The sequence below is a fragment of the Sinocyclocheilus rhinocerous genome, unplaced genomic scaffold (genome assembly GCF_001515625.1).
Source record: "Sinocyclocheilus rhinocerous isolate Xijiao unplaced genomic scaffold, SAMN03320098_v1.1 scaffold232, whole genome shotgun sequence".
Classification (NCBI taxonomy): Eukaryota; Metazoa; Chordata; class Actinopteri; order Cypriniformes; family Cyprinidae; genus Sinocyclocheilus; species Sinocyclocheilus rhinocerous.
In genome coordinates this window covers 22,501-37,359 of record NW_015641295.1, presented here as the reverse complement: position 1 = coordinate 37,359, position 14,859 = coordinate 22,501, and the positions used below count along the sequence as shown (strand labels likewise).

At 34.8% G+C, this 14,859-nt stretch overlaps 1 protein-coding gene across 3 annotated transcripts in view; it reads right to left on the bottom strand.

The window, feature by feature from the left end:
• Positions 1 to 14,859, bottom strand: part of LOC107754749 (synapse differentiation-inducing gene protein 1) — a 34,130-nt gene that overhangs the window by 6,712 nt on the left and 12,559 nt on the right. For 2 of the 3 annotated variants that reach the window (XM_016571319.1, XM_016571320.1), the window contains one exon: positions 7,489 to 7,626. The exons of the other annotated variant lie outside the window; for it this stretch is intronic. In XM_016571319.1, coding sequence (XP_016426805.1) covers positions 7,489 to 7,626 — 138 coding nt within the window. The remainder of the gene's footprint in view (positions 1 to 7,488; positions 7,627 to 14,859) is intronic. 3 annotated transcript variants of the gene reach the window in all.

Below are 14,859 nucleotides of genomic sequence, written 5' to 3'. Positions count from 1 at the left end.
ATTCATGTGAAATTATAATTTGATTGTAATATATCTGATGAGATTGTGTTTTCTGTACTGCTATGCATGAGTGGAACTGGTAAATATGCAAATTTGTAAGGATAGTGAGATTCAAATATGTCTTGTATCTACCACATATTCGCAACAGTAATTTATTAAATATTACATTTTAATAACATTTTCCCCCTTTTAAACCATAATCTGTTGATATAATACTACTTGTTATTGTTTAGAATTTTCTGCAAAAATAAAATCCTTTAGGAAACACTGTGATGAGATCCATTACAGTTTTATCGCAATCTAAAATTCAGAATTGATTACTCGCTTTGGTGAAGAGCATGGAAATCTGCATGGATGCAATCTGCACTGGGAAACTGAAATAGAAAACATAAAAATGCATCCCCCAATACGCAGATGTAATTAGTAGCCAGTCGCACAAAACCACAAACTCACATGAAACCATTTTAAATTGAGCATTGTTTGAATGCAGGATCTTTGAGTGGAGATGAATCACAAATTATTTTGAAAAAAGGATGTTTAAGGGCCTGATATTCTGAACAGAACAGGAACAATCTGCCCAACTGGAAAGACACTTAGAGAATTGTCAAATACAATCTAGATATAAAGTAAGTTGGAACTCAGACCAGCAGTACTGTGATTTAAGATGACCTTTTAGATGTATGTTTTCGGCTAGACATGTAAAACTTTAATTTGAAAGAAATTAACTACAGAACTATTTTTTTAAACTACTATATAGGGTAAATTCACAAAAAATGTCAGTACATGTCTCCTTTCTTTTTAAACATTATATAATAATATTCTTTCTCTACAGAGAAACATTTTTATTTCAATGGTCAAATTCCAGGTTAAGAACTACACTACCCATAATCCTGAAGAAAAAACAATAATAATAAAAAAAATGCAGAAAGAGCAGCAGTAGTCTGGTGTTTCCTCCACCTGCCACTCAGAACCACATGCAACATGGGAAATTGTGCCATGCAAATTGTATTCAACACTGAATTTTGTATTAGTATTTGCACAGTTTTCATATTTCCTTTGGTGAATTGAAAAATAAAACATTGCAGACCGTAAACGAACATAAAAGCATGCTATAAGACTTGTAGTTAAGTCAAATGCTTTATATGTCTGATTAAGTTTCTATGCAATTGCATTAGCAGACAGCAATAACCTTTTAAAAATGATGAGAGTGAAAGAGAATAGAAGAAAAAGAGCTGTTCAAAAAAAGAGGCTGCTTTGGCCTCCCTCAAGGCACATCACGCCTGCTTCATTCTCACAGAACGTCCCACCGGCGGATGACTTTCACATCGGCCATCCATTAGCTTCTCGCTAAACCCAGCTAGAAGATGAAAAGCCCTGGAGAAACGCTAGATGTATAATACATGACCGTTCAAACTGTTTTAGACTGAGCCTTCAACACACACAACTCTGAATTCAAAGCATTGACGTTACAGTTTAATTGCTAAAAAGTGCAATTTAAGCACATTTTATTTGATTATACCCGAAGTCTATAGAGCAGAGAAAGAAAAAAATCATAAAAGCGAAGACCAGGGTTAACGTGAGGTGGCACATTTTATACGTTGTCATTTTATACAATTGAATTACTTTATTCATTGGCTTAAACTGCTTTGGTGTTTTTGTATATTTCCATTGCAAGTTATACACATTACAATGTGACAAAATACCCAGCTATGTGGTTACAAAAAGTGTGTTAAATAAACTTTGTTTTGTTTTTTAAATGATCCTCTTTTGGGATGTTTATTAATTGTACGATTTGACCACTTCTATAACATGGAAATTTCATCATATCCCTGCATTTGTGAGGTTGTTTTCACACATTAAAGTTTTATTTAAATGTTGATTTGATGAAACAGACTTACAGTGTAACTAGAGTTTGTGTTCTATTGATTGCTGAGTAATTGCTCAAAACCACATCATTAGTTAAAAGAAAAGTCAAAAAATGAACCAATTAAAAGCTCTGCAGCTGAAATCACGTGCAAAACTGTGAGTTACTAACTTTGTCTGAAAATGTGCACAGCTCACAGGAAACTGCTCTTGCCGTGACTCACTCTTATACAAAACAGAGTGAAAATTAATTTAATTTATTTCAACCACCTGGATTAGAAAATCAAGCATTCATATTATTACAGTGCATTCACGAAATAGCAGCATAATTTAATGTCTACAATATACTCACTACTACATCATGTATATATTCTACAAGATGTATCTAGCATCTTTTAGAAGATATGCAATAATGCATTCAGATATTTAGAGATAAATCAGCTGCTTGTGTGGCATTTTTACTTGATAAAATATTCTGCAATAATGTAAATCTGTTGAGGTTTGTAGAAGGATTGCAGTGAATTGATTTTGGTGTAGGCTTAGATTTTAAAAACCAGGCTGAGAAAAGATTTCTATATTTTTTTTTCAGGCAGAGAATTAGAGAGCTGTGGGTGTTGAGTCGTGATGTACCGCATGAAAGAGAAAGACGGAGAGAAACAGAGCGAGAAACACAGAGAATGAGGGCCATAAACTGCTTTTAAAGCCAGTGTCAAAAGTGAACACTGAAAGTTTAGGCACACGATGAATCACACAAAACCCATCAAGCACATGCCCAGGACATATTTCAGCCCAAAATCAAAAGAAATTACGATTTATGAAAATAAGGCCTGTTTTGGGACCATTAAAGGGGTGGTTCATTGATTTTTTTCTAGGCTTGATTGTGTTTAAGGGGTGCAGTCTAACATGTGTTAATGCTTCATTTAAAAAAAAAAAACGCATTATTTTTCACATAATTTACCTTTATTCCACACCGCTCTGTCCGTTCTCTGAGAAACGGGCTGATCATTTCCTGCTTTTATGAAGCCCCTCCCTCAGAAATAGGCGATGGGCTCTGATTGGTTAGCTAGCCCAGTGTGTTGTGATTGGCTAAACCGCTTCTAGTGCGCGTCTAAACGTCCCGCCCCTCACCTCAGCGGCATGTGCTCCGGTTGTATTGTAAACAACAGTGTCGTTAATATCGCTTATCAGTTTGAGCCCGATTAAGAAGCAGAGGATATTATTGAAGAGGATCACGCAGAACCTGTGCAAGCACGGCTTTTAATGGGAGGCCTATGTTTTTTGTTTGTTGTTGTCACATACTTTTAGATACGCTGTTATTTGTAAATGCTACTGCTTATGTTAGATTTTAATATAGGGTTTTATCTTGATTAAAGCTTTAATACAGTACGGCAACTGCACCATGTTTAACGCTTCTCATAGCTATGTGAAAATAAGTGTATAATTAGAACAGTTCATTGCTGGAGCTGAGCTGAATGAGAGAGAGAGAGAGAGAGAGATGCAGAGCGTGTGCAGAGCAGGGGGACGCGAGGAACAGTATTAAGAACTGCTGCTTTAGAACATTGATTTTGAAACTTGTGAATCCATTAGAATCATTAGAAGACAGAATCGCGATTCATATATGAATAGATTGTTATGTGCACCTCTAGTTTTCTCTTCTCTAAAGCAGGGCAGCATGGCCCCGCCCCTTTGCTGCATGTTCCTGGGGGCGGGGTTTATCTGGGTTTGTGATGTCACGAACCCGGGAAGTAACTCGTAGTCCCTACCAGCCGTTTTTGTAGGCATTAATCTGCCAGAATCTTAAAAGACGATATCTCTGTATGCATTGAACTTTCAGCTTCGTAACTTTGCAGATATTGTTTATGCTCAAACAGCAACATTACACACTAACTAACGTGAAAAAAGTGAAATCGCAATCAACCACCCCTTTAAGATATTTTAAAACTAATTTATTGTAAATTATTGCATAATTGAATAGATTGTTTATATTATGCATTAGTTATGCTGCTTTTTAAAAAGTGTCATGTTTAACAGTATTGAAGATGCAAAAAATATAGGTTTCATTTTTATTTGATTTGGAGGTGAAATGGAAGATGAACAAAAGGAGATGAACACCATAATATCCTGTTTTGCATTAATGCTTTGAAATAAGAGGGAATGAGTGAAAATGCTGCAATTACCACTTCTCTGTACAGTTCCCGTCTGAGGCGAATTACCTCTCTCTCTCTCTCTCTCTCTCTCTCTCAGCACTCTTTCTGTAAGCAATCTCTCTCCTCTCAAGAGCATTGCGGTAAGCTATAAATACATTTGACACTGCAGCATACTATATAACCTTTATGAAACAAACCCGGGAATGCTCCATCTTTTGCCCTGTAGCATACATTAGACTATAATGGATATTTGTTTTTAAATGCTCAATGACGTATAATGACCGGCTTTTCCCTGACAGTGTGCGCTGTAAGTTGTGGAAATCTACCGTTTAGCTATGCATCCTTCCACAGTTTTAGTTTGTCCTCAGGACTTTGTTTTCAAAGCCCAGGATTATCAAACATAATAGGGGACAAGTATGGTTAAAGTATCAATAAAACTCTAATCTGAAGGAGTTATAATAACAATCATAACGGTAACACTTTACTTAAAGCCTTTATGTATAATGCATTTGGTTATAATTATTTACGACAATGATTGATGTATTACAACACACATTATGAATAATTATAATGCATTATACCCTTTAATAACCCTTTATAATGCATTATACATAAAGGCTTTAAGTAAAGTGTTACTGTACCATAATAACTTACCTTCATGTTATTTATCATCCATCCATTCTCCAAAGTGAGGCATATTAGTAGTAGTAGTAGTAGTATAGAAATTAATTAAAAATGAAAATAACATTTGAATGAATATTTGGCTGAGCGCCTTCACTACAATTGCAGTACATCTTGACTTACTTTAAAGGGATAGTTCACCCAAAAATTAAAATTACCCCATGCTTTACTCACCCTCAAGCCATCCTAGGTGTACAGTATATGACTGTCTTCTTTCAGACAAATGCAATTAGAGTTCTATTAAAAAATGCCCTTGCTCTTTCAAGCTTTATAATGGCAGTGAATGGGGTTGAGATTTTGAAGCCCAAAAAAGTGCATCCATTAATCATATAAAGTACTCCACATGGCTCCTGTGGGTTAATGAAGGGCTTATAAACCATATGGGGGTTTATAAACCATAAGCTCTTGCTTCGGCTAACTGTTGTACACGTGTTTGTGAGAGAGTGAGCTAGAGATTATGGTTTGTATAGTTTTAAATATGGATATTTTTTCTTAAACACGTCGCTTCACTTGAGAAGGCCTTTATTAACCCCCCGGATCCATGTTTTTATGATGGATAGATGCACTTTTCTGGGTTTCCAACATTCACTGCCATTATAAAGCTCGGAAGAGCCAGGACATTTTTAATATAACTCCGATTGGATTTGTCAGAAAGAAGAAATTCATATACACCTAGGATGGAGTATATTATCGCCTAATTTTCATTTTTGGGTGAACTATCATTCTAATGCTAAATGAGACAAAAAAGAGTGTTAGCAAAATTAATACACATGGCTCACTGATCATTTTGAAATGAGAATCCAATATTTAAGCAGTTTTAAACATAAAAATGTAGCTGCCCCTTGTGCCATATAACGCGTATACCACAGTCCACTAGGTGCCTTTAATGTTTGCTTGCTTTTTCATAATGGTGACAGAATTTTCATTTATTCATTCATTTAGCTGAAGTATTGCTTTAAGGAGAAAGCAATATTGGACCCCATTGACTTGCACTGTAATTAAAAATTATAAAAAAATTATAACCTTTATGTATTATGCATTGCAAAAGTAGTTTTAATGCATTAATTGTGCCTTGTAATGCAACTTATAATGCATTGTACAATCCCATGAATAATTGCAACCACAGTTAATACACATTATATCACTTATCAGTTCATTGTTACACTATGCATTTTAAATTTGGTTATAATTATTTACGACAAGATATGATGTATTACAACACACATTATGAATAATTATAATGCATTATACCCTTTAATAACCCTTTATAATGCATTATACATAAAGGCTTTAAGTAAAGTGTTACTGTACCATAATAACTTACCTTCATGTTATTTATCATCCATCCATTCTCCAAAGTGAGGCATATTAGTAGTAGTAGTAGTAGTATAGAAATTAATTAAAAATGAAGTACAACAGATATGAATATGTAGTTATGATAATAATAATAATTTTATATGTGATATTATTATTATTATTATATTATTATATTATTAAGAGTTAATAATAATAATAATAATAATAACCACAATAATAATAATAATAATAATAATAATAATAATACTTTTCCTTTGTAGTATTATTATCCCTCCATTCTCCAAACTCAGTCAGGGATATTATTATTATTATTATTATTACTACTACTACTAATACTACATACATTAATAAAATAAAAAAAATGAAATACAATGGTTTTGAATGAATAATAATAATAATAATAATAATAATAATAACCCTGCCTGAGTTTGGAAAATGGATGGATAACAATAATAACACAGACAAAAAATAATAATAATAATAATTGTTATTATTATTATTATTGTTGTTGTTGTTGTTGTTACTACATAAATTAATTTAAATAAATTACATTGGTTCTGCACAATGGATGCAACTCTGTGTGAACTTCTCACAGGAATGTACAAAAAAGCAATTCTACCTATCTAACAATTTCTCCAAAAATGTTGCACCAAAAAAATCATTATTTAATACCCTTTGTAAAGCAACTCATGGCCTCTTCTGGCTTACTGCTTTATTATAAAACAGATTGTTCAGACAAATTATGTTGTAAAGTAGCCATTATACTGTATGAACACCTGTGACCACGCATCAGTTCTGATATGTTGCTAGGCAACTGTAAACAGTCTACACTCTTAAAAATAAGAGTTCTTTACTAGCATCGATGGTTCCATAAAAACATTAAACATCCACAGAACATTCCATTCCACAAAAGATTCTTTATCCACCTTATTCCTAAACGCGGAAGTAGGCCTATGGGCGAGACTTCCTGTTGATTAGCCGCTATAGAAAAATAACGAGAAGAATAACAACGTGCAGTAAATGGTAAAACTGTTTGCATTACAAACCAGTGTGTTCATAATTAAAATAATACACTAATATAATATGGTAAGACACACCAATTTGCAATATCAAGCAGCAAAAGGAGTAGTTTTGTTCAGCTAAAAATAGCTGGAAGCAGATGAGACCGGAAGCAAGACCCATAAAATTAACAAATGGCCATTTTTACGTGAAAAATAAGGTGGATAGTGGAAAAGGGTTCTTTAGATTTTTACAATGTTCTTCACACTAAAAAATGGTTCTTTTAAGAACTGTTCACTGAAAGGTTGTTTGGGGAAACAGAAATGGTTCTTCTATGGCATCACTGTGAAAACCTGCTTTTAGAACCTTTATTTAAAGAGTGTATTGTTAGTCTTCATTTTATCAGTATTAATAAATGTAACTACTTCTTGAACATTGGCATTTACGTTGGCATATGAGATGGTGAAAAGGATCTTCTCACCTCGTGAGACAGGTAGAAAGCTGCGATGCCCAAGGGCCAGAAACAGCAGATCATGGAGAAAACACTGAGGCCCAGGTGGTCCCTCGGAGGCATCAGGAGGAAATTGTCTTCACTCTCTGAGTCACTTGAGTACTCACTCTGCAGAAAACACACAAAACACTGAGTGAATCAGATGACAGAGCGGCTTTTCATCCAATTCTCTCCATTTCACATCTCTCTGCTTCTTTTCAGGGAAAAGGAAGACCAAGAAAGTGGAGTAATAATGGCAACAAGCTTGTACGAGGCCTGAGACAATCATTATGGGGTCAAAATCAACATAGTAACAAATTTTGCATGCGGAGTAGGGGTGTAACCATTCACTCGTTTTCTCGATGCATTGATAACAAACCTTGACGATGCAATGCATCGATCTTGAAAAATTGATTTTTGAATCGTGAATCGTCAATTTCGGACAGTAATCGATTGAAAACGCTAAGAATCGAATAAATCGCGATTTCTATAGCGATTCAACCGAATGTACGAAGGAAACCGTTAAAATAACCACAGCTTTAACAACAACCTTGAAAAAAGAGTGCAAGGTTTATCTGATAATCAGATGCATGAAAGTAGCATTCGTTGACATCGGCCGCGTTTTCTTTCAGAATCATCATTCGCCGATGGAGAGGAAAAGTTAAATACTATAACATTTTATTTTATGAAAATGAGATGGAGTTTTCGCACTGAAAGAGAAGTGATCTCACGCTCAAAAACTTAAGACGTGCCAGGAAATGCCTAATATGGACAAAGGCATCTATCGCTGCAGCTAAGCTGAATAAAAAGCAGAATGAACTGGTCAAACGTTAAGACAATATAAACAGAATAAATAAATAAAATTTATGAATGATGCAGTGCTAATTGACATATTTATTACAGTACAGAAACTATAACGTATATTTTCTACCTAATTCTGTGCAGAAAATTTAAAATTGTTTGTAGTATATAAAACAATCATAAAATTGTCATTATGGAAAAATTATAATTACAAATGATTGATTATTGTCCAGCAGTGTTTTTGATTTCTTATAGCAAATTCAAAGTAATAGATAAGAAAAGAATTCCTTGTAAAAAAAAAATAATAATAATAATAATAATAATGCATACATAGGCCTACATAAAATTATTGTATTTGACATTTCTGTCACTTCTGAAATGATGGCTACACCCCTGGTGTGACAAAATGTTAGCCTATACATAATACGTTTAAAGCTCTTTTTTAAAAATCTTGGCTCACATAAATTTCTACATATGCCATGTCATGCTATAGCATTATTAAACTAGCATCTAACAACGGACAAAAGTGGGGGGTTTTTTCTAACCTATTGTAACCTACTGTAAACATAAAGGCTGCTGTGTAATTTGCCTCCTGACTAAGCATTTAAAGAATTTAGGGGAAGCATTTAAATAATCCTGTGAATGCACTTAAAGAATGCAGAAACGAATCATTAATCGAATCGAATCGAATTGTGAATCGAATCGAATTGAATCGTTCTGAATTTGCAAAAATCATTCTTGAATCGAATCGAAAAAACTATGAATCGTGAATCGAATCGATTCGCTGTCTACCCAAAGATTCACAGCCCTAATGTGGAGGGTTTTTATAGGGTTAAAATCGATTCTACTTCTTGCTTAATGTACCTGGTCTTTTTGTACACTGTTCAACAGTATGCTGTTCCAAAAAAATACTAGAATGAAATTAATTTTAATTGAATAGAATACAATTCTTCTTAATGGCTATTTTCTTCTTATTTTCTTACTAAGGAATTATGAATATTCTGTATTCTTAAAAATATGTTCTCATCTTTTTTAAAGATGGTTCTAAAGAAGAATTTGAATTCCTGAAAAGAATTATCTTAAAAATCATTGTAAATAACCTCTTAAAGTTAGAATAACTTCCAACTTGTCTTATATTCCCAAAGAAGGTAATATGTTTAATAGAATTATTGGGCTGCTTCAAATATTAAGCATACAACATAACACTAGCCACATATAAAAAGTGCCATGACAAGTGTTTTTCCCCAATTGCACATAGGAACATTCCTGAAAGATATTTCTTAACTTATTTCTTGAGAAGTCTTGCATGAATTTTATTCAGACCTGACTCCATACTACTATGTACTATAATGTCCACTTTTTATGATCCAATCAATTCACAGTGGGAAAAGTCTTCTTTTCTTGAAGAATATCCCTGAAATATTTCACTTTATGTAAGTAAAAATGTGAATGCAGAATTGTGTTGAATTGTGTTGCAGTACATTTGTAGCTCATTTGGGAATTTTTCATTTTTTGACAATAGAAAAAGCCCAATTTCAACTCTTGCTGAGTTTCAATCATGTCAGTCATTCTGAATGCTGTATAGTATTTAATAAAGGTTATGATACTGAAATAAAAATGTACCTTCGTAAATGAATATTGATGAAACTTTTCACACAGGCCTGTATTACAGACTGAAGCCACAATTCATGCAGCATTTATGCATGTTGTTCTTAAAGAAAAATCACTTCTCTCTGCATCCTCTACTTTTAATAAGGTTTTTATCATCAACTAACATGCTCTTGTGTATGTAATCACAGCTTGCATGTGTTAACGGTGTGCAGATGAATGTTGCTTTTTTTCACCTCCGCACAAGGACATAAACCGCTTGCACAACCTGGCTCTCTTGTCACCAATTTGCAGCAAAATGCCCTCTGCATATGTTAACACATCGAGGGCAAAGTGAGCTGCAGCATCCGGATGACAGTTCGCTCTCACACATAATCTGAAAGAAGATGGCTGGAGAGAGGTTTTTGTTTTCTTTTGTGCACAAAAAGTATTATTGTAGCTTCATAAAATTAAAGTTGAACCACTGATGCCACATGGACTATTTTAACAATGTCCTTACTACCTTTCTGGGCCTTGAACGTGGTAGTTGCTGTCTATGGAGGGCCAGAGAGCTTTGGAACGAGTTTGGAACAACATGAGGTCGAGTGATTAATGACAGAATTTTTCATTTTTGGGTCTCTAAACTCTAAAAATAGCATGGCATTTTAAAATGAATATCTAACAGAGATACATAAATGGCAGCTGTAGTTGCCAGAAATTCACCATTCAATCATCAGGGTTACACACGACACTAGAAATGCAATAAACATTAACATAACGAACGTAAGAAGAAGAAAATTTAACAAAACACCCTACATTACGGCTAGCAAAAATAATGAAATTTATTTAAATGTGATGCAGGACATTCTCAGAATGTTTCAGTCCTTTACTATCTTTCACTGTAATTTATGTAAATCATAGTTTTTACCTGAAAACAACAGCAAATTAATTCTTACAATAACATTACATATATTGCTATGTTAAACCATTTACAATTCTCACTGTATATGTGACTTACATTTAACCAATTAACAGGTTTTTAATGTAACATTTTACTGTATTTTTCTGTAAAATGACAAAAAATTTTACAGTGATGTCACTGTTGTCTTAATCGAAATACGTGCCTTTAAATACATTTCTTTTTAATTTCATATTAATAACACCGTTATTACGTACCTTACTGCACGTTTCGCGGCAGTTTTAAAGTTAAACGTCCAGTGAGAGGCACTAAATACGTGGAAGGTTCAATACGTGACTCTGGCACGTTTTTTTTTACGCTGATATAGGCACGTATTGCTGTGTTTGTATTACGTTGCTTCAGGTACGTATTCTGAGAAGTGTCGTTAAAAGTTAAAGTGCCCCTATTATGCCATTTCCAATATTGCCTTTCATGCAATGTGTAATGTAGCTGTATGTGAATGTAAACGATCAGCAAAGTTAAAAAGACAAAAGTGCACAATAAATAAAGTTATTGTCTCCCAAAATAAAGAATCGACTCTCTACAGCCTAAACGAGTCGTTAGTAATTCGAATCCCACTTCGTCACGGGGTAACACATTTTCATAATTCCCGCCTATGTTCTACGTTGGCCGGCAGCGAACAACTTGACCCCGCCCACAAACACGTAATTTTACTGACGACTGCTTCTCTAATCTCGGGGAGTTAAAAAAAAAAATCTCGGGGGAATTCAACGCAGGATTCACTAAATCTGCTCTTGAAAGATGGCTCAGTACTCTGTTTATTTGGACCAGCTGGCTCCACTGAATCACAAGTATGATAAATAATAGATGTTTATATTTTCTATCGAGCGTTCAAAATACAGAACTATTGAAATAGACGTATCGTTTCCGACACACGCTGTACGCGGTAGACCAATCACAACAGACTAGGCCATCTGACCAATCAGAGCAGAGTAGGCTCACGGAAAGGAGGGTTTTAGAGAGACTGAATCTTTGAACTGCTTCGAACGAATCGTTTGAGAATCGCTGGAAAATGAGGTGATATTAAATGCATATTTTGAGTGCATATATACCTTGCATGCATGTAATCCTAGGAGACTCACAAAACAATATTAGGAACCTTAAAAATGGCATAATAGGGGCACTTTAATGCTGTATTGTGTTGGAAATATCTCCTACACCAAACCCAACCCTAAACCTAACCGATAGTGTTAACAAATGCAAAAGTGATGTAAAAAGGCATTTGTTGACGCAGCCGTGCTACTTTAACTTCTTTATGCAGATTTGAGCTGTTTTGTTGAACTGTAGTTTCACGGGATTCATGCCGAAGCTCTTCGTCACTTAAGCTACCGAGCAAACCTACTGAATTAGAAAACTCATGCATATGAAGTTGGATGAAGTTGGATATGTGACGCTAATCTTCAAATGCATCAGTTTTCAAATCTCGCAGCGTGTTAAAATTTTTTTGAATTCATAACATAATATTCCTCAAGTGATTATGCGAAAATTAGGCTTTATTAATCGAAACTGTGGACCTGCACATCATACTTGGTGTGAAAAGGAATAAAAGTTGTGGGAGTTTTACTGCCTCTAGTGTTCATTTCAACTGGAAACTGCAGCGATTCGTATAAGTACGTTTTTTGAGTTTTGAAGAAATGTAGGTAGAGGCACATATTTCCAGTGAGCCTATATTGAGAAATTTACAATGTGACCTGTCAATTAAAAAGGCTTTTGTTTAAATTAATGTCAAGTTGATACAGTCATATATTAAATAAAGCATTTGCAAGGAAGTAGTAAAAAAAAGGGGGTGGGGGCCATGATAACATTTTTTGTTTTGAGTCATAAATACTGATTATTCTACTGTACATGATGTCACGATTGCCCAACAAGTCTTCCGGATTTATCGAGAGTCAAACATTGTGTGGCACAACAATTGGGTGGATTTTTATGCAACCAGTCAAACATTTTTTCTTTGCACATCATCCAAGCCAAATGAAACATTTAAAATATTCTATATTACAGTAATGGGGAAAAGGGCAAAAGTCCATATAAAATACAATATAATAAAGCTATTTAATTTTGGAGCGAAAAGTTACCTGGGAATGTTTTTGTAAGATTCCTCTAATTCAATCTGACACATAAAATGTTTGTGAAACACAAGGCATGTTTCCTAAACCCCTGTGAATCACCAGCAGTGTATTTATTCCATAATATTCACTTATACGTACAAGGACAATTCACAATACCCAGGCAATATAATAACTGTATTAGCTGTAGTCCTTAATTCGAGGCAGCATGTAGAAATTAAATGACAAATGGATTTTAATATTCTTTTGATTGTATCATCTGGGTACACCATATTTCTAATCATGCAAATGCGATGAATGTAGATTGAACAGTCTGATTGCCAAGTTCCAGATTGACCTCATCCACAAACCTCAGTTTACATCTTGCAAGATCTCATTTGCTCAGATTGGCTTTTTCTGTGAAGTTGCTCTGATAACCTGGCACATCGTTTTCCAAACAGCGTGTCATATGATGCAACGTGTGTGAGGATGTAACGGTGCAACAGACTGAGAAGTGTGTCTGCATAATAGGAATGTCAAGTGTTCCATTAATTTGATTCCAGAAAGAACTTCAAAAAGGCCAGAGCTTCTAAAGGCTCCGATTATGAAAGGAGGCATGATAGAGTTCTCTCTGCAGGTAAGAAAGCAGCGGATGTAAATTCACGTCTCACAGGAAAAAAATAAAAAATGAAGCACTTGTGAAAGCAAGAAGGGAAAGTGTTACATGAGTCATCGGGGGCGGCTGCACATGCTGTCCCGTGCTGTATGATGTGATGTTTTTCAGGCCAGTGCAATCAGATTTTCATTCCCCACGTTTAATAGACTGATTAATCTCTCCATAAATTACATTTTTGATTAGCCGTTAATGTTGTATTATGGAATACCCAAAAGAGATATGAGAGTGCCTGCAGAGGGTTATGCAGTGTATTCGGCTGTAATTGAACTATCACAAAATGCTGCAAGCGATCACATGCAGTGACAGTTTTCCTAAAATGTATATTCCGTGAGAATTACAAAAGAATTGTCAGGATTATGGACTGTCTGTGTGTGTTTTTCTCCCCACGTGGCCCCTGTGACCCAGTTTCCCCATGTGTGATTAGTCATTTGATTCACCTGTGTTCGTTGATTATCCCTCGTTACCCCATGCATTTCAGTTCCAGTCTGTGCAGTCTGTCTTTGTCCGGGATTAAAAGTTGTGCTACATGTGAGTTCCTGCCTGCCCTGTGTTACCCCTTGGATGTGGATTATTAAAGACTGTGTTTGAGTTTACTCCTCGTCTCCTCGTTCCTCGCTCCTCTCCGTAGGCAATCGTGACAAGAATCTGCTGTGAGTAAAATTTTCCATTAAAATGAAAAGGTATAGGCCATGATACAGTCATAACCACTTTAAAGTTCACACATAAAATGATTTTTTCCCCCTCATGGTTTTCTAAACCTATGGAAGCTTGTTTGTGAGAGTATGAAAAAAAAAAATAAGGTAATTGTAAAAAGGTAAGTAAGGTAATTTTTCTCAGAATTCTGAGTTTGTCTAACAATTCTGGCAAAAAAATTTTTTTTTTTCTTACAATTTGGAGACAAAATTCTCAATTGCACAAACTCGCAATTCTAACTTTCATTCTCGCAATTCAGAGTTTATTTTTCACAACTCTTACTTTTTTTCAGTTTACTGCTTAAAATTCTGTTCTCACAATTCTGACCCTTTTTCCTTCAACTGCATGTGTATAAGTTTTAAAATTTTTACATTTGCGAGTTAAACATTCTCTTTATCTATCTATCGCCGCGACCACTCTTTTGCGGCTGAATGCAAATGATCATAATTGATGGACAACTATGCCCGGAAAAGACATCAGCAATCTGGCGCCAAGAGGAGGGGGGAAAAAAGTGAAAACGAAGCCCGTGCATCACTTTCAGGCACATTCATAAGCCTGTGAAACTTTTTTTTTTTTATTTT